This window comes from Platalea leucorodia (genome assembly GCF_965183815.1).
Source record: "Platalea leucorodia genome assembly, chromosome: 22".
In the NCBI taxonomy this organism is placed as follows: domain Eukaryota; kingdom Metazoa; phylum Chordata; class Aves; order Pelecaniformes; family Threskiornithidae; genus Platalea; species Platalea leucorodia.
Genome location: NC_138844.1, coordinates 3,974,895 through 3,996,514, shown reverse-complemented (window position 1 = coordinate 3,996,514; position 21,620 = coordinate 3,974,895). Strand labels below are relative to the sequence as shown.

At 69.9% G+C, this 21,620-nt stretch overlaps 1 protein-coding gene across 4 annotated transcripts; it reads right to left on the bottom strand.

Annotated features, from left to right (window-relative positions):
* Positions 1-150: 150 nt before the first annotated feature.
* Positions 151-20,880, bottom strand: HDAC5 (histone deacetylase 5). Of its 4 annotated transcripts, none has more exons than XM_082332020.1 (27): positions 20,816-20,880; positions 19,498-19,629; positions 16,775-16,849; positions 13,139-13,359; positions 11,236-11,371; positions 10,979-11,093; positions 10,752-10,879; positions 10,538-10,669; positions 10,023-10,135; positions 8,626-8,757; positions 7,907-8,126; positions 7,580-7,800; positions 6,760-7,035; positions 6,157-6,313; positions 5,342-5,475; positions 5,147-5,267; positions 4,984-5,033; positions 4,798-4,905; positions 3,699-3,754; positions 3,504-3,591; positions 3,286-3,405; positions 3,095-3,192; positions 2,864-2,982; positions 2,652-2,785; positions 2,345-2,429; positions 1,411-1,564; positions 151-591 (listed from the first exon to the last, which is right to left on the bottom strand). In XM_082332020.1, the coding sequence occupies exons 2-27, from the start codon at positions 19,517-19,519 to the stop codon at positions 552-554; spliced, it is 3,255 nt and encodes a 1,084-aa protein (XP_082188146.1). In that variant the 5' UTR covers positions 19,520-19,629; positions 20,816-20,880; the 3' UTR covers positions 151-551. The 4 variants fall into 4 exon arrangements, with proteins under 4 accessions (XP_082188146.1, XP_082188144.1, XP_082188145.1 ...); XM_082332018.1 differs by having other exon boundaries at positions 152-591; positions 11,236-11,374; XM_082332019.1 differs by having other exon boundaries at positions 152-591; positions 8,626-8,754; positions 11,236-11,374.
* Between the last annotated feature and the right edge of the window lie 740 nt (positions 20,881-21,620).

Here is a 21,620-nt window from a genome sequence, read left to right as displayed (position 1 = left end):
TTAATTAAAGGCACAAATATTTCCCATCGCCTCCCCCCGGGGGGGGACGGACACCGGAGCCGGGGAGGGAACAAGTGGGAAAAAAAAAAAAGGGGGAGAAAAGAAGGAAAACCCCCTAAAAAAAAAAAAAAAGAGAGGAGCCGCGGCGGGGACCGGGGGGGACCCGGGCAGCGACGGGAGAACCCAAGGGACAGACGGACGGACGGACGGCGGGCGGGCGGGAGGAGCGGGGGTGCTGGTGGAACCGATGCTTCACAAGAGACACGACCGCAAACACCGCGTGGAGCTGGGGCCCAACAGGACGAGGGGGGGGTATTTTTTTGTGTTTTTCTTCTCTTTTTAATAGAAAAAGAAAATATTTTCCTCTTTTTTCTGTTTTTCCTCCTGGTTTCTTCCATTTTGGTTTTTTTTTTTGTCCTTTTTTTTTTTTATGTGGTTTTTTTTTTTTTTAAATGTGATTTTTTGTGTGTGTGTTTTTCTTCTCTTCTCGGTGTTTCTTGCTTTTTCGGAAACGGAAAAAATCTGCGGCGCGGGGCCGGGGGGACGGCGCGTCACAGCACGGGCTCGGCCTCCATCGGCTCCTCCGCCGGCCTGGCCAGGGGCAGAGCAGGGCCTGAGCGGGGCCCGATCCTGCGGCGGGCACCCGGCGCCCAGCCCCGGCCGGGGAAACTGAGGCAGCGATGCCGGGAGCTCGGCCCCGGGCACGGCTGCCTCCAGCCCCCCCCCACGCCACAGCCCCGTCACCCCCCGGCTCCCCGTCATCCATGGGTTGGACGTGCCAACGTGGGGGGACACGTGTCCCCCCGAGAACACGTGCAGCTCCATGCACAGCCCTGAGGGACACGTGTCCCCCGCCACGGACACGCATGGCTCCAAGCAGAGCCCCAAGGGACACACGTGCCCCCGAGGACACGCGTGGCTCCATGCACAACCCAAGGGGACACACGCGCACCCCCCCGGGGACACGCGTGGCTCCATGCACACCCCCGGGGACACACGCGCACCCCCCCGGGGACACGCGTGGCTCCATGCACACCTCCGGGGACACACACACACCCCCCGGGGACACGCGTGGCTCCATGCACACCCCCGGGGACACACGCGCACCCCCCCGGGGACACACACACACCCCCAGGGACACGCGTGGCTCCATGCACACCTCCGGGGACACGCGTGCACCCCCCCGGGGACACGCGTGGCTCCATGCACACCCCCGGGGACACACGCGCACACCCCCAGGGACACGCGTGGCTCCATGCACACCTCCGGGGACACACACACACCCCCCAGGGACACGCGTGGCTCCATGCACACCCCCGGGGACACACACACACACCCCCCGGGGACACGCACCCCCCCGAGGACACGCGTGGCTCAGCGCAGAGCCGGGGGCATCCCGGGGGGCCGTACCTGGGCTGGGGGTCGGCGCCCCCCTGCTCGGCGCCCACCGAGAGCAGGGCCATGGCTGTCACCGTTTCGGCCTCCTCCACCTCCCCCTTCTGCGCCTCCAGCAGGGAGCAGCCCACGGCCGCCGCGAAGCGCTTCACCGAGCCCCAGTGCTTGCCTGCGGGCACGGGCAGGGCTGGGCACGGCCCCCGGGCAGGGGCAGCCCCGGGGGGACCCCCGGGACCCCCATGGCGGGGACAGCCCAGGGAACCCCCGGGACCCCCATGGCGGGGACAGCCCAGGGGCACCCATGGGACTGCCGTGGCGGGGACAAGCCGGGGGGACCCAAGGGACCCCCTTGTGTCACCCACAGCTGGGACAGCTCTGGGGACCACCCCTGGGACCCCCACAGAGGGGACAGCCCTGGGGACCCCCACGGCAGGGACAGCCCTGGGGGGGGACCCATGGGACCCCCATGGCAGAGACAACCCAGGGGACCCCCAGGACCCCCATGGTGGGGACAACCCAGGGGACCCCCAGGACCCCCATGGTGGGGACAGTCCAAGGGATCCCCCTGTGTAACCCACGGCTGGGACAGCTCTGGGGACCACCCCTGGGACCCCCATGGAGGGAAGAGCCCTGGGGACCCCTCTGGGCCCCCCCCAAGGCAGGGACAGTCCCAGGGACCCCCCCCCCCCGAGATCCCAGGGACAGGGACATCTCCAGAGACCCCTCCAGGTCCCCCCCCAAGGCAACCACAGCCCCCAGTGCCCCCCATGACAGGGACAGACCCCCTGGGATCCCCCGATGGTGAGGACATCCCTGGGGACCCCTCCGTGCCCCCCCACAACAGAATCAGCCCCGGGGACCCTCCCGTGCCCCCGTTGGCAGGGACAGCCCCAGGGACACCCCGGGGACCCCGGCAGGGTCCGCGTCCCCCCCGGCCGCAGGGTCTCACTCTGGATCTCGATGACCTTCTCCAGGGTGGCCACCGCGTTCACGTTTGGCTTCTGCTGCAGGAGGGACGGATCCAGGGGCTCCAGCTGGGGTGGGGAAACCATCAGGACCCCCAAACCTGCCACCAGCACCCCCAAACCCCCCCCTCAAGAAGAGGGCCAGGACCGGAGGCCCCGCTCATCAACGCGGGGGAAACTGAGGCACACGGCACAGGGCGTGCACCCCGATACACCCCGCACCCTGGGGGATTCGGGGGTGGTAAGGGGAGTCCCCACAGGTTGGGGGGTCCCCATGGGTGACCCCCGTACCTCCAGGCCGAGCAGAGCGGAGACGCAGGCCTCCGAGGCGTCGCAGATGGCCGTCAGGTCGTGCCCCCCTTCCAGCGCCAGCACCACCCGGCCGCCCGCCAGCATCATCAGCTGCTTCGTCAAGTGGCCAAAACCTGGGGAACGCCGCGGGGGGGGTGACAAGCGGCTCGGCCAGGGTCCCCACCCTGGGGACGCCCCTGGACCTCACTCACATTTGGCGGTGACGGAGTAGCCACCGAGCGGGGAGAGGTGACCCTCGACGGCGTCGAAGCCGGCCGAGACCAACACCACGTCCGGGGAGAACTCGTTGGCGATGGGCATCACCACGGTCCTGGGGGGCAGAGGGTCAGGGCCGGGCGTGGGGACCCCCCCAAGGGCACAGGGACCCACTCCCAGGACACGGGGACCCCCCGAGGGTGCGGGGACCCCCCCAGGACCCCCACCTGAAGGCGGTGAGATACTCCACGTCCCCGATGGGGGGGTCGACGCCGCCGGTCCAGGCGATGTTGATGTTGTAGCCCACTCCCATCCCGCTGCCGACCTGGGCACAGCCATGGGTGACCCCCAACGCCACAGCCGGGGGGGACGGACGGACGGACACACGGGGTGACCCCCCACCGCAGCCCCCCCATACCTCCTCGGGCGCCCCGCTGCCAGGGAAGAAATTGCCATCGTCGTAGCGGTGGAGGGAGATGTAGAGGACGTCGGGGTCGCTGTAGAAGGCTTGCTGGGTCCCGTTCCCGTGGTGGATGTCCTGCCGGGGCACCAGCGGCGTCAGGGACCCCCCCCACCCATGCCACGGGGTCCCCGACACCTGGGGGGGTCCCCGTCCCCCTCCCCGGGGGCCCTTACCCAGTCCACGATGAGGATCCTGCCCACGCTGAGCTTCTGCTGGAGCAGTTTGGCCGAGATGGCCACCGAGTTGAAGAAGCAGAAGCCCCTGGGGCGAGGGGGCAGGGTGAGCACCGGGGTGGCCCTGGGCACCCCCAGGTCACCGCTGTCCCCCCACCCCCGGCGGGGGTCCCGCCGGCACGACCCCACGCTCACATGGCCGTGGACTCCTCCGCGTGGTGTCCTGGGGGGCGGATGACGGCGAAGCCGTTCTGCGGGGACAGAGGGACACGTGTGGCGCGTGCCCACGCGTGCACGAGGGCAGCAGCGCACACCCGGGCGAGCGTGCAGGGGAGCAGCACACGCACGAGCGTGCACAAGGGCTGCCATGCACACCTACGCAAGGATGCACAAGCGCGGTGCACACACGTGCAAGCGTGCACACGTGCCATCACGTACACCTATGCAAGCATGCTCACGCACAGGGCACACACGCAAGCGTGCATGCGGGCTGTCACGCACACCCAGGTGAGCGTGCATGCAAGCACACACATGCAAGTTTGCTTGACGACCATCACACGCACGCAGGTAAGCGTGCATGAGAGCGGTGCACGCACACGTGCAAGCTTGCACAAAGGCCATCACACCCCCAGGTAAGCATGCACGAGGCCACTGCACACATGCAAGCGTGCACAAGGGCCACCGTGCACACCCAGGGGAGTGTGCATGGTATCAGTGCACACATGCAAGCGTGCTTAAGGATCATCACACCCCCAGGTAAGTGCGCGCAAGAGCCACGCACACACACGTGCAAGCTTGCACAGGGGCCATCACCCATCCAGGTAAGCATGCACAAGGACAGTGCACACACATGCAAGCATGCATGGGGATCATCGCACACCCAGGTAAGCGTAGGTGATGTCAGTACGTACACACGTAAGCGTGCTTGAGCACCATCACGCACGCAAGTAAGTGTACACAAGAGTGGTGCACACACGCGCAAGCTTGCACAGGGGCCATCACGCATCCAGGTAAGCATGCACGAGGACAGTGCACGCACGTGCAAGCACGCATGAGGGTCATCGCACACCCAGGCAAGTGTGCAAGAAAGCAGCAGGCGTGCACGTGAGCTTGCACAAGGGCCACTGCACCCCCAGGTGAGCACGCACACGGGTGGTGCACATGCATGCAAGCCCGCCCAAGGGCTGCTCCCCAGGTAAGCGTGCACACACCAAGCACGCACCCCCCGAGCGTGCAGGTGGCCCGGGGGCCGCGTGCGAGGATGCCCGCCGGCGCGCCAGCCCGCCCCGCTCACCTTGATCTCCCCGGCGGCCACCTTGAAGGCGAGCTCCACCAGGCAGCCCACCGCCATGCGCACGGCGCTGGACGAGTGCATCTCGTTCCACACCGTGTCACTGTCCACCTGCGGCGGGGGGGACACGGGGACACGTCAGCGGGGCCAGGCCAGCCCGGGGACCCCCCCCCACCACCACGTACTCACCCCGATGCCCCCGCACGGCAGCACCGCGTACATCTTCTGGCTGATGGGACCTGGCGGGGCAGAGAGTGCCGTGATGGGGGGGAGCTGGCAGGGACAGCGTCCCCCCAACTCCAGAAGGGGACCCAGGCGTCCGGGTGTCCCCCCACCCCCAGCTGGCACCTACCCAGCAGCTTCTTGCTGTCGAGCTTCTGGCGGTTGAGGGGGCTGGTGCCGTAGAGCAGCGTGTGGTGCTCCGAGTGCACCGTCTGGATCTCCTCCAGCGTCGCCTTCCTGCCCCGGATGCGCTGGGGAGGGGGGACACAGGGGTGAGCCCCCCCCAAGGCGAGGAGGGGACCCCCGGGCGGCGGGGGGGCCTCACCTCGCACTTGCCGAGGAGGCCGGTCTCCTGCAGACGGGACCAGATGCTCTGGATGCGGCCGGCGTGCTCGGGGTGGATGTTGGTGTTCCCGCAGGTGCACTGGTGCTTCAGCATGAACGTGTCGTACACCACGCCTGCGCCGGGCAGCCACAGCGGCACGCCTGGGACCGGGACCCCCACGCCCCCGGGGACAGGGGGACCCCCCAGGCACCCTGAGGGACAGGGGACCCTGGGGGATAGGGGGTTCCCACGGGACAGGAGCACCCTAAGGGATGGGGCACCCCATGGGACAAGGGCACCCCTGGCCCTACCAAGGGACAGGGCATCCTAGGGAGCAGGGGCACCCCTGGGCACGCCGAGGGATGGGGCACCCCAGGGATAGGGGCACCCCATGGGACAGGGGCACCCCAGGGATAGGGGCACCCATGGTCCCACCAAGGGACAGGGCATCCTGGGGAGCAGGGGCACCCCTGGGCACGCCGAGGGATGGGGCACCCCAGGGATAGGGGCACCCCACGGGACAGGGGCTCCCCGGGGATAGGGGCACCCATGGTCCCACCAAGGGACAGGGCATCCTGGGGAGCAGGGGCACCCCTGGGCACACCGAGGGATGGGGCACCCCACAGGACAGGGGCACCCATGGTCCCACGAAGGGACAGGGCATCCCGGGGAGCAGGGGCACCCCTGGGCACGCTGAGGGACAAGGCACCCCGGGAATAGGGGCACCCCACGGGACAGGGGCACCCCTGGCCCCACCAAGGGATGGGGCACCCACAGGACAGCAGCCCCCCGCCCCTGGGACACCCCCCCCGTACCTGTGGTGAAGAGGTGCTTGGGGGGCCCGTCGGGCGCGGGGGGCTTGACGCCGGCGCTGGCAGGGGACGACTGGGTGCGGGCGAGGGCCGGGTGGGGCAGCGCCAGGATGCCCAGGGCGGGAGCGGGGTACAGCTGCAGCGGCGCCTCGGGGAACACCTGGGGGGGCCCCGGTCCCCCCATCAGCCCCGGCCCCCCACGGCCATCGCCCGGTGTCCCCATCCCAGCCGGGGAGGGGGCGGCCACGTCCGAGGCGGGGGGATGAGTCACGGCGGGGGCCGGGGGGGGCTGCGGCGCGGGGGTGGCGGAGCTGGGAGGCCGGAGCGGGGGGATGAGTCACCGGCCCCTCCGAGTCATCGCTGCGGCAGCGTGCGGGGGGGCCGGGCCCCCAGGTACCGGGGGGGGGGGGGGGCACGGCTGGCCGGCCAGCCGGGGACCGGGCGCTCGGCGAGGGACGCTCGGGCAAGAGAGGCGCGCGTGCAAAGGGTGCTCGTGCGAGGGATGCTGGGGCGCAGGACACGCGTGCAAAGGGGACGCTCGTGCACGGGATACCCGCGCAAGGGTTTGGGGAGCCGGCGATATCTGGGGCCCCCCCGAGGTCTCACCTGCTTGTACGTGACCCCCAGCTCGGTGACGTCGGGGACCCCGGGGGCCTCGGCCTCGTCCCCGCTGTCACCTGGCTCCTCGTGGGGCACCCCGCAGCCCTCGGGGTCCTGCAGCCGCTCCGGGGGGTCCGCGGTGTCCGGGGTGGCGAGGGCGAGGGGGGCGCCCGGGGGGACCCCATCACCCGGGGGGGGCGACTGCTGCTCCGTCAGCTCCTCCTCCGTCTCCTCGGGGTGGGTGGGGGGCTGCCGCGCCAGCTCCCCCGGCTTGGGGAGCAGCTGGGGGGTGGGCGGTGGGTGCGGGGGGCCAAACTGACCCCCCCGACACCCATGCCATGCCCGCCCCACAGCCCTACAGACGCCCCACATCCACCTCCTACCCCCCCGCTACCCAACATCCACCCCACGGCCACCCTACGCCCCACGCCACCCTATATGCACCCCTACCCATCCCATGTCCACCCCGTGCCCGTCCTGTGCCCTGTAGCCACCCCATAGCCGCCCCACATCCATCCCGTACTCCATCCCCACCCTGTATCCACCCCACGCCCCACGCCCACCCCACAGCTCCTCAACATCCACCCCACAGCCACCCCACGCCCCACGCCCACCCCATATGCACCCCACGCCCCACACCTCCTCAACATCCACCCCACAGCCACCCTATGCCCCATGCCCACCCCATATACACCCCATGCCCACACCATGCCCCACAGCTCCTCAATATCCACCCCACGGCCACCCTATGCCCTGTGCCCCCCCCATATGCACCCCACGCCCCACACCAGCCCCTCTCCCAGCCCCACGGCAGCCCCTGCCCCACCTTGCCCAGCTGGACCTGCTGCTTGTCGAGGAAGTGGTGCTGGAGGGCGCCGTGGGGCAGAGCGCCGTGGGGCAGGGCGCCGTGGGGCACGGCCTGGGGGCTCTGGGGCAGCGGGGACGACTGCGTGCGGCTCAGGGGCCGGTGCCGCGGCAGCTTGCTCACCGTCCGCACGCTCCCCGCGCGCTCCCCCGTCACCAGTGGCGACTGCCCGTGCAGCGGCACTGCGGGAGGCGGCCGCCGTCAGCAGGGCACCCCAAAACTCCCTCAAAAACCATCTGGGGAGGGGGTTTGCAAGCAGGGGAAACTGAGGCAGAGCAGGGGACTCACCGGCGATGAGGGTGCTCTGCTGGCGTGCTTGCTCCAGCAGCAGGACGTGCTGCAGCAGGGACGCGGGGCCGGCGGGGGGGTCCCCCTCCAGGGCCACCCCCAGCAGGCAGCCCGGGATGGAGGAGGTGCTCAGGAACTTGCCGGTGAGGGCGGCCCCGGGGCGCAGGGCCCCCACCGCCGGGCGCTCGGCCTCCGCCTGCGGCGACAGCTTGGGGGACGCCTGCGGGGACGGAGGACGGCACCATGGCCCCCCCGGCCCTCGGCAGCCACGCGTGGGGGCAGAGGGATGCTCCCACCCGTTGTCACCCCTTGAGGTGCTGGGTGACACCCCTACGCCAACCCTGAACGCCCCAGCCTGGGAGCACCCCAAACTGGGGACACTGGGGCGCTGCCAGTCCTCCCCCCACGAGCCTCAGCTTCTCTCCTGCGGGGAAACTGAGGCACAAACCCAGCCCTGGGGGATACGGGGCGGGCCGGACACTGGGGCTCCTGGCTCGGACCCCCCCTCCCACCCAACCATCACCCAAGGCCACAGGGTCCCCTGCGGGGCACCGGGTCCCCACGCCAAGCCTGCGTCCCCAGGCCACCCCTGTGGGACATCAGGTCCTCGTGCCATCCCCCGTGGGGTCCCCACATCGCCCCTATGGGGTTGCAGGTTCCCGTGCCACCCCACGGGGCGCAGGGTCCCCGCGCCCAGCCCCCACGCCGGCCCCACTCACGTTGAGGTGGGAGTTGGTGACGGTGACGGTGGCCTGCAGCCCCAGGGAGATGTTGGGCAGGGACGGGGACGTGTAGAGGCTGAGCTGGCTGGCGCCGTCCAGGGTGAGGGCTCGGTGCTGGGGCAGGAGCTGCTGCGGGGAGAGGGGACACGGCACTGACACGTCACGAGCACGCACGTGCACGCGCGAAGACACGCCACGGATGTGCACGATCGGCGGTTCTGGGAGCACACGCTGGCTGCGTGCACCTGAGCACACGCATGCATCTGGACACGCACACGCTGGCTTCATGCACTTGAGCACACGTGTGCACCCCAAACGCATGCGCGTTGGCTGCACACGTGTGTTCGCTGAATGTGCTGGCTGCACGCATCTGAACACGCATGCGTGCCCTGAGCACGCTCGCATCACACACCTGCACGCGTGCGCAGACACTGAGCGCGCGCCCTGGCTGCACACACCCGAACACGCGTACCCTGAGCACGCTCGCAGCACGCATCTGAACACACGCGTGCCCCCCAAACACGCTCACAGCACACACCTGAGCACACGTGTGCACCCTGAGTACCCTGGCTGCACACACCTGAGCACACATGCGCAGCTTGAACACGCTCACAGCAGACATCTGAACACATGTGTGCCCCCGAACACGCTCATGGCACACATCTGAACACACGTGTGGCCCCAAACACGCTCACGGCACGCATCTGAACACACGTGTGGCCCCAAACATGCTCCCAGCACGCATCTGAACACACGTGCCCCGTGAACACGCTCCCAGCACACATCCGAACACGTGTGCCCCCAAACACGCTCCCAGCACACATCCGAACACACATGTGCCCCCAAACACACTCACAGCACACATCCGAACACACGTGTGCCCCCAAACACGCTCCCAGCACACATCCGAACACACATGTGCCCCCAAACACGCTCCCAGCACACATCCGAACACACGTGTGCCCCCAAACACGCTCCCAGCACACATCCGAACACACGTGTGCCCCCAAACACGCTCCCAGCACACATCCGAACACACGTGTGCCCCCAAACACGCTCCCAGCACACATCCGAACACACGTGTGCCCCCAAACACGCTCCCAGCACACATCCGAACACACGTGTGCCCCCAAACACGCTCCAGCACACATCCGAACACACGTGTGCCCCCAAACACGCTCCCAGCACACATCCGAACACACGTGTGCCCCCAAACACGCTCCCAGCACACAGCTGAACACACGTGTGCCCCCAAACACGCTCCCAGCACACAGCTGAACACACGTGTGCCCCATGAACATGCTCACAGCGTGCACCTGAACACACGCGTGCGCCCTGAGCACGTCACAGCACACGCCCCGGACACGCGTGTGCCACCCCGCGGCAGCTCCTACCTCGGCGTGGATGTTGGGGACGGAGCCGGTGAAGCCGTTCTCGGCGATGGCGCTGTGGGAGCTGTTGGGGGAGCTGGGCCCGGAGCCCGGGGCGCTGCTGCACACCGAGGACACTGCGGGGCCGGCGGGCGTCACGGGGAGCCGCCGCCGCCCCCATCCCTGCCTCAGTTTCCCCCGCCAGGGCGCACGGCCGTGGGAGGGACGGGGTAGCCTGCACCCAGGCACGCGTGCACACGCAAAGGTGTGCAAATACACAAGCGCACACGTGCACCCGTTGCACAAGCACGTGTGCGCACAAGCACACACGTGCGCACAGGTTGCAAAAGCACCCGTGTGCACGCGTATTACACAAGCACGTGTACGCACAGGCGTCGCACAAGCACGCGCACGCCCTGGTAGGCGGGGAGAGGACGCGGGGTCCCGGCTGGAGGCCCCCATCGCCGCACGGGCAACACCCAGCGACTCGGGGAAACTGAGGCAAGCGGCGTGGCCCAGCCCGCGCGGCCCCGGCTCACCCGTGATCTCGATGGCTCGCTTCTTGAAGGTGCTGATGACGGTGCCGTCCTTCCTCCGCAGCAGGGGACTGCTCCTCCTCTCCGCTACCTTCTGTTTTAACCGCGAGCGCACTTTCAGGTTGGGTTCGGAGGCTGCGGGGGGGCACCCGGGAAGCGGAGTTAGCCCCGGTACGGTTCCCGGCATCCCCCCCGCCGCCGGCGGTCTGGCACCCACCGGTTTTGCGGAGCGGGAAATCATCCCGGCCGTCGTAGGTGCCGAGGAGGGGGAGTTTGTAGGATGGGGGTGTCCCCGGGCTGCCGGTCTGGGGGGGGGAACTCTGGTCCAACGAGGTGTGGTGAGCCCTGGTGGGGGGGGCGAAGGCGGCAGAGACCCCGCTAGGACGCCTGGGTCCCCCCCCGCCCTGGTTTGGGGGGGGTTATCCGGGTTCGGGGCTGACCTACCAACATTTGGGGTGCTGGGGAAGGGAATGGTTGGGGGGGCCGGTGCCCGGCTCCTTCGTCTTGCTGAGCAAGAACTCCTGCAGCTTCAGCTTCACCTCCGTGCTGGCGATGGCGCCTGGGGGGGACGCAGCTGGGATGGGGGGGACAGCACGTACCCCCCCCAGCCCCACTGCACCCCCCCGAGCCCACCCCCAGCCCCCAGTACCACCCCGGCCCCCGCCTCCGCTCCGGGTCCCATCCAGCCCCCCCTTGCTCACTCTCGCGGCTCTTGTCCTTGGTGCGCAGGGCATGGAGCTGCTCCAGGCGCTGCTGCTGCTCCAGGGCCTCCTGCCGCTCCCGCTGCCGCTGCTGCTCCAGCTCCTGCTGCCGGCGGGCGGCCAGCGCTTCCTGCTGCTGCTGCGGGACCGCACGGGCGGGCTCGGGGACGGACACCCCCCATCTCCCACCCCCTCCGTGGATCAGGCCCTGGGGGGTACGCGTCGCCCTGCCCTGATCCCCGCCACGTGGCTGCATCACCCCGGGGTACGACACCCCGTAGGACACCCCCCCAGTGGCTCCATCACCCCCAATCTCCCCCCAGTATCTCCATCACCCTGGACACGGGATGCCCCATGGCTCCATCACCCCAATCTCCCCCCAGTATCTCCATCACCCTGGACGTGGGATGCCCCATGGCTCCATCAACCCCAATCCCTCCCCAACAGCTCCATCACTGTGGGTAAGTGATGCCCTCCAGCTCCATCACCCTGGACAGGTGATACCCCATGGCTCCGTCACCCCCAATCTCCCCCAAAAAGCTTCATCACCCCAGACAGGTGATGCTCCCCCGGCTCCATCATCCCCAATATGTCCCCGATAGCTCCATCACCCCCAATCTCCTCCCAATGGCTCCATCACCCCCAATCCCACCCCACAGCTCCATCACCCCAAGACAAGCAATGCCCCACATCTCCAGCACCCTCAATAGCTCCAGCACCCTGGACATGGGATGTCCCATGGCTCCATCACCCCCAGTCTTTGCCCAACAGCTCCATCACCCCAGACAGGTGATACCTCATGGCTCCATCACCCCCAATCTCTGCCCAATGGCTCCATCACCCCAAAACAAGCAATGCCCCACAGCTCCATCACGCCCAATCTCCCCTCAACAGCCCCCTCACCCTGGACATGGGAAGTCCCACAGCTCCATCACCCCCAGTACCCCTCCCAAGGGCTCCATCACCCTAGATAGGTGATATCCCATGGCTCCATCACCCCCAATCTCCCCCCAATAGCTCCGTCACCCTGGACATGGGATGTCCCATGGCTCCATCACCCCCAATCCCTCCCCACAGCTCCACCATGCCAAGACAAGCAATGCCCTACAGCTCTATCACCGCCAATCTCTGCCCCACAGCTCCATCAGCCCCAGTACCCCTCCCAAGGGCTCCATCACCCCAGACAGGCGATGCCCCACAGCTCCAGCACCCTCAATAGCTCCGTCACCCTGGACATGGGATGTCCCATGGCTCCATCACCCCCAATCTCTGCCCAATGGCTCCATCACCCCAAAACAAGCAATGCCCCACAGCTCCATCACGCCCAATCTCCCCTCAACAGCCCCCTCACCCTGGATATGGGAAGTCCCACAGCTCCATCACCCCCAGTACCCCTCCCAATGGCTCCATCATCCCAGACAGGCGATGCCCCACAGCTCCAGCACCCTCAATAGCTCCGTCACCCTGGACATGGGATGCCCCATGGCTCCATCACCCCCAATCCCTCCCCACAGCTCCATCATGCCAAGACAAGCAATGCCCCACATCTCCAGCACCCCCAATAGCTCCGTCACCCTGGACATGGGATGCCCCATGGCTCCATCACCCCCAATCCCTCCCCACAGCTCCATCATGCCAAGACAAGCAATGCCCCACATCTCCAGCACCCCCAATAGCTCCGTCACCCTGGACATGGGATGTCCCATGGCTCCATCACCCCCAATCCCTCCCCACAGCTCCATCATGCCAAGACAAGCAATGCCCCACATCTCCAGCACCCCCAATAGCTCCATCACCCTGGACATGGGATGTCCCATGGCTCCATCACCCCCAATCTCTACCCAACAGCTCCATCACCCCAGACAGGCGATGCCCCCCGACGGCTCCATCGCCCCCAGCCCACCTTGAGGTGCTTCTGGAGCTGGACCTCGTGCTGGCGGGTGAGGTGCTCGTGCTGCTTCTGGAACTCGGCGAAGAGCAGCTGCTTCTGGAGCTGCTGCTGCTGCTTGAGGGCCAGCAGCTCCCGCTGCAGCTGCCGCTCCCGCGCCGCCGCGTCCAGCCCCGGCCCCCGGCGCTCCCCGCACGCCTCGGGCGCCCCACGCGCCTCCGCCGGCCCCTCCGCCCCTGCGGGCACCGGCCAGGCTTAGGGGGTGCTCTGGGGGTGTCCCAGGGATGGGGGGGTGCTGGGAGCAGTCTGGGGGTGTCCCAGGGATGGGGGGGGGTGCTGGGAGCAGTCTGGGGGTATCCCAGGGATGGGGGGGTGCTGGGAGCAGTCTGGGGGTGTCCCAGGGATGGGGGGGTGCTGGGACTTGTTTAGGGGGTAGTTTGGGGGTGTCCCAGGGATGGGGGCAGCACAGCAGGCTTAGGGGGATATCTGGGGGTGTCCCAGGGATGGGGGGGGGCTGGGAGCAGTTTGGGGTGTCCCTGGGACAGGGGGGAGCTGGGACACGTTTAGGGGGCAGTTTGGGGTGTCCCAGGGATGGGGGGCAGTCAGGGGGCAGTTGCGGGGGGGGGGTCCCAGCAATGGGAGGCAGCTAGGGGTGGTTTGGGGGGGTCCCAGGGATGGGGAACAGCTGGGCAGGCTCAGGGGGCTGTCTGGGGGTGTCGCAGGGATGGGGGGCAGCTGGGGCACACCTAGGGGCAGTCTGGGGGTGTCGCAGGGATGGGGGGCAGCTGGGGCACACCTAGGGGCAGTCTGGGGGTGTCGCAGGGATGGGGGGCAGCTGGGGCACACCTAGGGGCAGTCTGGGGGTGTCCCAGAGACGGGGGCAGCTGGGGCATGCTTAGGGAGCAGGCTGGGCATTCCCTGCAATGGGGGGCAGCCGGGGGGCTGCGGGGGGTGGGGGGGGTCAGGGATCAGGGCCCCGGGGGTCCCCCACCAGCTCCAAGGGCCCTGGATCAGCCCCCGTGCCTCAGCTTCCCTCCCCCACTCAAAAAAACAGGGGGGGCACCGCGAGCCGAGCCCCCCCATCTGCACCATGCAACAACCGGCGCAGAGGGCGGCCGGGGGGGGGGAGGATCGAGTCCCGTCCCCCCCCCAACACATCCCCCCCCATGGGCATAAACCCCCCAGCAGCCACCGAGCTCCCCCCGCTATCAGCCAAGGACACGGGGAGGGGACCCAGGCACCCGGGCCCCTGCCCCCCCCCCCAGACAGAGGGGTACGGTGGGGGGGGGACGGACGGACGGACGGGACCCCATCCCCACGCAAACAGGAAGGCGGGGGCGGGGGGCGCGCGCTGCATGCTAATGCGCCCTGGCCCCCCGCGGCGCGCGCGGCTGCACGTCGGGCACTGACGTGTGCCCGGGACGGACCCGCGGACGTCACCATCGCCGTGTCACCGAGCTCGGGCACCAACCCCCCCGCTCCGCCAGCCCCCCCGGGGGCAGCCAGCCCCCCAAAAACCGGCCAGTCCCCCTTGCCCAGTACCACACTGCACTCCCCAGTACCAACCAGCCCCCCCAGTGCCAGCCCCCTCCGCCAGTACCAGTCAGCCCCCCCGTTTGAACCAGGCCCCCCCCACCAGGCAGCACCTCCAAGCTTACCAGCCCCCCCATATCCCAATCAGCCTCCCCAGTATGTACCAGTGCCCCCAGTGCCAAGCAGCCCCACAGTCAGTGCCAGCCCCCCGCCCCCCAACACGCAAGAGGGGCCATGGGGCCGGGGAACACCCAGCCCCCCCCCAATTCACCCTGGGGCTGCCCCACACCCATGGCACAGACTTGGGGGGGGTTGCATGGGGGTGCCCCTGCAGCCCCCCAGACCTGACAGCCCCCCACTTTGGGGACACACACACAAAGCCACCTCTGGTGGGTGCAATGGGGGGGGGCGCAGCACCCAGCACCGGCGTTTGGGGGGGTGGCCCCCGGGGGGGGGCTAAAAATAGCCCCGGGAGGGGCCGGGGCCAGGGCAGGAGCTGGCCCAGCCATGGCCAAACCTGCACTTAGGGGCTCAGAAGTGGCTTTGGGCTGGCAAGGGGCCGGGGCCACCACCCTGCCGGGGGGGCCACCACCCTGGGCCACCACCCTGCGGCCCCAAGCCAGCCCCCCCCCCCCCCCCCCCCCCGCCCCAGTCCCTTCCCCGGGATGGACGGGGGCTGCTTAACCCCTCAGTGCCCACGGCCCCCCCAGGCCAAAGGGCCCCCGGGCCAGCGCACCAGCTCCCTCCGCGAGGGCTGGCGGCGTCCCCAAGGGGTGCAACGGGGGTGTCCTGCGGGTAATGGGGGCACGGGGGGGGGGGGCTGGGACCCTCCCAGTGACCCCCGACCCGTCCCTGCCATGGGGTGGGTCAGGACGGGCAGCGCTGCCATCGCTAGCGTCACCCGTGCAAGGAGAGCCAGCCCCGTGCACACCCGTGGAAGGAGGGCTGGTCCCTTCGCACGTATCCGTGCAAGGAGAGCAGCTCCCCCCCTTGCACACCCGTGCAAAGAGAGCAGCTCCCTCCCTTGCACACCCGCACACACCCATGCAAAGAGAGCAACTCTCGCCCTTGTGCGCCCTTGTGCACCGGTGCGCACCCGTGCAAGGAGAGCAGCTCTCCCCCTTGCACATCCGTACAAAGAGAGCAACTCTCCCCCGTGCACACCCATGCAAAAAGAGCAGCACCCTCCCTTGCACACCCACACACACGCATGCAAAGAGAGCAGCTCTCCCCTCTGCACACCTGTACAAAGAGAGCAGCTCCCCCCTTGCACACGCATGCAAAGAGAGCAGCACCCTCCCTTGCACACCCACACACACGCATGCAAAGAGAGCAGCTCTCCCCTTTGCACACCTGTACAAAGAGAGCAGCTCCCCCCTTGCACACCCATGCACAGAGAGCAACTCTCCCCCTTGTGCACCCGTGCAAGGAGAACAGCACTCCCCCTTGCACACCCGTGCAAGAACAGCACTCCCCCTTGCACACCCACGTGAGGACACGCGCACCCCCACGCCACCACACCGTGCTTAAACCCCCCCCCCGTGCCAGACCACGGCCACCTCTCCGCACCCACCTGCGACCCCACGTGCCACCACGGCAGCACCCAGCACCCAAATCCGCCCCCTGAGCCGGCGCGGAGCAGCCGGGGAACCCACATCCCGGTGGGGAGACGCCGCGACCCCCCGGCACAGCCAGGACCACGGCGGGCGCAGATCTGGCCGGGCAGAGCCGAGCGGCTCAGGGTCCCGGCGCTAAAAATCACCGGTGGGTGTCATCACCCCCCCCGGCGTGGGGACGGCCGATCTCCTCCCCCATGGACGGGACACCCCAAAACTTTTTTGGGGAGAGGGAAAGCCCTGCCTGTGGGTGCCAGGCCCCCGGGGCAGGATCCGGCCCAGAGCACCGCGGTCATCACCGGCACGGGAACGATGGTGGGGGGCCCATCCCGGGTGCCCCCCCCCAGCCCCACGAGAAGGGAGACCCTTGGGTGGGGACATGCAGCCGAAACGTCCCAACCCTCGGGGACACGGGGGGACAGGACCGGTTCCAGGCGGGATGCCACCGGGTTTGGGAGGGTGACAAGGGGGACGGGGGGGACGGGACCCCCCCAGCACTCACCTGGGGCGGGGAGGGCGGCGTGGAGCTGGGCGCGGGACAGGAGCTCCAGCGAGGGCTCGCAGCCGGACCCCCCCTCTGCAGAGAAACACCCGTCCCCCTTGTAAACGGGCTGCGGCATCGGGGGGGGGGGCCTGGGGCACACGTGTGTCCCCCCCCAGCCTCAGCCCCCCAAACCCAGCCCCCCCTCGGCACGGGGGAGCCGTCGGCCACCGAGCATCCCCGGAGGTAGGGGCGAGGGGAGCGGCTCCGGCCCCCCGTCCCGGGCAGGGTGGGGCTGGGTGGGCCCCCCCTCGCCCGCCGCCGCCCCGCGGTCGTCCCCCCCCGCCCCGGCTGGGCTCTTCTCGCCGGCGCCTGGAAATAGCCGGCGCACGGGAGGAGCTGGCTATAAATAGGGCGGCGTGCCGGGGGGAGCCACGACGGCTCCCGCGGGACGGGGTGCGCCGTGTGTGTGTCCCCCCCCCCCCCCCATGACACAGCCCCCTCCGGGGCCACCCAGCTGCACCCCAAACTGCCCTGGGGACCGGGGGAGAGCGGCTGCCCCTGCATGGGGGGACGTGGGGGGCGCACAGTGGGGCCGGGATCACCATGACCCCCCCCCCAGGGCACCCCCAGCCCGCCACCCCCCCCTCCGAGCCCCTAATTGCCGGGGACGTTAATCCACATCAGCGCTGCCGGGAATAAAATCCCGGTTACGCAGAGGGGGATTAGCCCCCGCTCCAGGAAAGCGAAGGCAAGTGCCCCCCCCCCCCCCCCGTGTCCCCCCCAGGGGGATGGGGGTCCCCACGTCGACGCGGGGGGCGCAGATGCCGACCCAGCACATTTTCTGCCGGATCAGTGACCCAAAGCGGCTCAGCGGGGCTGGGCCCGGGGGTGACGATGGGCTGCGGCGGTGACACCCCCCCATCCCGGGGATGGGGACCCCCCCCCGCGCCCCGCTGCCGCCCCTCCGGCCGCGCGTAACCCCCCCCGCCGGCACCAGCCACGTTTATTTACCAGCGCGTTAATCCCAAGCCGAGACTTTTAATAGCCGGGATATTTATGGGCTGCCCCCCGCCCCCCCGGGGTGCTTTGGGGCTTGACGTCAGCCCAGCTATTTCTGGTGCCGCCAGCGGGCAGGAGGCCACGGGAACGAGCCCTCCCGGCTGCCGGACACCCCCCGGCACGCACCGGCCGGCACCCCGGTGCAGGCAGGCTGCAGGCAGCCCCTTGGCAGGGCAGGGAGGGGGCCTGGCACGGGCAGCCCTATCCAGAGGTGGTGGCACATCTGTGGGATGGGGGGGGGGGGCCCTCAGGGGGATGGGGGGGGAAAGTGGGGACCCCCAGGCACCCCCGGGGATGGCAGCACCACCCATGCGATGCCGGGGGGTGCTCAGCTCCTGCAGGACCCCCCCCCCCCGCAAAATGCAGCCCAGCTTTGGGGTGAGCATGGGAAAGGGGTGCAAGCAGAGAGCCCTGGGGGACGCTGAGCACCCAAAGGGTAATTGGGGACCCCCCCAGGTTCAGGGGTGCCCTCTGCCACATCCCTGTGATGGGCACAGCCCCGGGGACGCCTGGCTGAGACCTGCCCAACTCATCGCAGCAGCTGAAGGGCTTCGCCGCATGAAAGCATCTCCCGAGGGGTTCCTGACGCCCCCCAGGCTCAGCCCCAGCCGGATCCGGAGCCGCGGCCGGGGCGGACGCCGAGGAAAGCGCCGCGAGGCTGGGCAGAGGCGGCCGGGGCCGTGTCCCCGTGCCACTGCGCCGCGTGCCAGCCCCGTGCCAGGCACGGCCGGGCAGCGCTCCAGCCCTCTGCCCGCTCCAAAAATACCGGCGGGCAGCTAACGGGCACCGGCAGCACCGGGGGCGAGCGGTGCCCGAGCGGGGTCTGGGGACAGAGGGGACGCACATCCCCTGTCCCGAACCGACGGCGAGTCCCCAGCTCCATCGAGTGGGATGGGGGGGCTCTGCCACCACCCCGTGCCTCAGTTTCCCCTCCCGAGAGCCCCGCAGGCTGCAGGCGGCCGCAGGGGTCGGCGGAGCCGCTCGTCCCCGGCCGAGCGACGGGGGCCACGCGCGCGTCCAGATGTCGCTGGAATTCCCAGCGGGCTAATTACAGGGCGGCTCCGACGAGGAGCCAGCGGCAGCCGATATAGCGCGGGCACGGCCCTCGCGGCGGCCCGCGGTCACCCGGGCCGTCCCCGTGGGCCACGGGATGTCACCGAGGGGACCCCACGTCCTGGCACGTCAGGGTCCACCGCAGGGACCCATCGCCGAGCGGTGCTGCCGGATTTCACCCGTAAAGAGCCGAAGCGACCGCGGCGCGTGACCCGCGCCACGGCGGCGATCTGACCCCCTGCCTCAGTTTCCCCCCGTGGCGGGCGGATGCCGGGAGTCGGGGATAACCGGGGAAGAGGGCGGCTTGGCACAGCCCCGGCGCTGCGCCCGCCGCCGCTCCGCACGCGCCCGTCTCGCACGGTGACACCCACGCGGGTGCTAATGAGCCGTGCAGCGGCGGCGGGCGCGCGGTGTTGATGTGCCGCGCCGGGTCAGGCGCCGCGGTGGCACGTCGCTGGTCCCCGGCCCCCCCCCCCGACACCCGATGGGTGCCGGGCCGAGGCGAGGGGGCTCCGCGGCCACGGTGGGGACCCGACCCCCGCGCAGGGGGCACAGGGACGACGCCCGGCGCAGGGCAGGGTGCCCGGCTGGGCGCAGCCCCCCGCCACGCCGCCGTCCCCGGGTCTCACCTGCGTCGCTCTGGGGGTCCATGGCGGGCGGCGGGTGCCGGCGGTGCCGGGGGGAGGCGGAGAGGCGGCTGTCCGGAGAGGCCGTCAGCGCCGGCCGGGGCGCTGGGGCTGTGCCCGCGCCGCCCGGGAGCCCTGCGGGACCAAGCGCCCTCGTCAGCACCCCTGGCCCCCACTCTGACCAGTACCCCCCCCCCCCCCACCCCGAGAACCCCCCCCGCCCAGCACCAAACTGGGGGGGCCCTGGCTGCTCGGAGCTGAGCACATCACGGAGCTGAGGGCCGGACCCAGCACCGTGGGGTCCCCCGAGCACCCACCCGAGGGCAGAGCCACGGGCCGCATCCAGCACCGCGGGGGGGGGGGGGGTGCGTGTCCCCCCCAAATTCCCTGAGCATCTGCTCAGGGCCGGATCCAGCACTGTGCCCCCCCCGGCCCTCAGCATCCGCTGGCGGTGGCAGGATGCGGCCCCGCTCCCGGGGACAGGGGGGACCCGGGGCTCCGTGGGGCACCCACAGAGGGGTCCCGGGGGGGCCGAGGGGACCCGGGGGGGGGGGGCAGCGTTACACAAGGCTCTGCAGGAAAACGGGGGGGCACAAGCGCAGCCCCTGGGCCCCCCCCGCGGTGCCACCCCACAGGGACACGGGTGGGCCCCCCCTGCAGCGGGGTGGGTCCCAGCCCCACGGGGGGGGGACACCCACACTCGGGACCGGCCCGGCGCCCCCCACCCCCCCGCGGCTGCTGCAGCCCCCCCGAGGCATCGCCCCGAGATGGGGGCCGGGAGGGGCCACGCGTGGGGGCCACGCTCGGCTCCCCCCCGGCGTGACGGACCCCACGAAGGGCGGCGGGGGGGGGGGGGGGGGGCGCTACCGGCAGCCCCGACCCCGCGCGATGCAACGGCCCCCCCCCCCGCTGCAAACGGCCCGCGCTGCGGAGCCGCCGCCGCGCTGGCGCACGGGCCCCCCCCCCCCCCGCTCTGCACGGCGCAAACCCCATTGCACGGGGCCCCCCCGCATTGCAACCCCCCCCTGCACTGCACCCCCCCAGCATTGCACCCCCCCCCAGCATTGCAACCCCCCCCCCAGCATTGCATGGCGCAAGCCCCGCTGCACGGCTCCCCCCCGCCCTGCAGCCCCCCCGCGGTGCACGGCACCCCCCCCACGTTGCACCGACCCCCTCCCTATTGCATGCCCCCCCCCCCGCATCGTTCGCTGCCCCCCGCCATTTCCCGCCCCCCCCCCCACTCCCCAAGCCCCCCCCCGCATTGCACGGCCCCCTCCGCCCTGCAGCGGCCCCCCCCCGCATTGCACGGCCCCCCCGGTACCTGCGCGGTGCCCGGCCGCGCCGCCCCGCGCGCGCCCCGCCGCCCCTCCATCTTTGCAGCGGGGCCCCGCCCGCCCCGACAACAACATTCGGTGACGTCACTCGCCGTCACGTGACGGAACCCTGCGCTAAAAATAGCCTCGCCCCCCCCGGGGGCGGGGCGCGGCGGGGAGGGGGGGGGAGCCTTAAAGGGGCCGGGGGGGTGTGCAACGGCACCGGCGTGTGAGTGCGTGAGCGTGCTCGTGTGCAATGGGACACGCGTGAGCGCGCACCGCGTGCTCGTGTGCAGTGGGACACGTGTGGGTGTGCGTGAGCGTGCGCTGCGTGCTCGTGTGCAATGGGATGTGTGTGAATGTGCATGAGCGTGCACCACGTGCTCGTGTGCAATGGGACACGTGTGAGCGTGTGAGCGTGCACCACGTGCTCGTGTGCAATGGGACACGTGTGAGCGTGCACCACGTGCTCATGTGCAGTGGGACACACGTGAGTGTGCGCCGCGTGCTTCTGTGCAATGGGACATGTGTGAGTGCGTGAGCGTGCACCACGTGCTCGTGTGCAATGGGACACGTGTGAGCATGTGAGCGTGCACCACGTGCTCGTGTGCAATGGGACACACGTGAGTGTGCGCTGCGTGCTAGTGTGCAATGGGATGTGTGTGAGTGTGCACCGCGTGCTCGTGTGCAATGGGACACACGTGAGTGTGCGCTGCGTGCTAGTGTGCAATGGGATGTGTGTGAGTGTGCACCGCGTGCTCGTGTGCAATGGGACACACGTGAGTGTGCGCTGCGTGCTAGTGTGCAATGGGA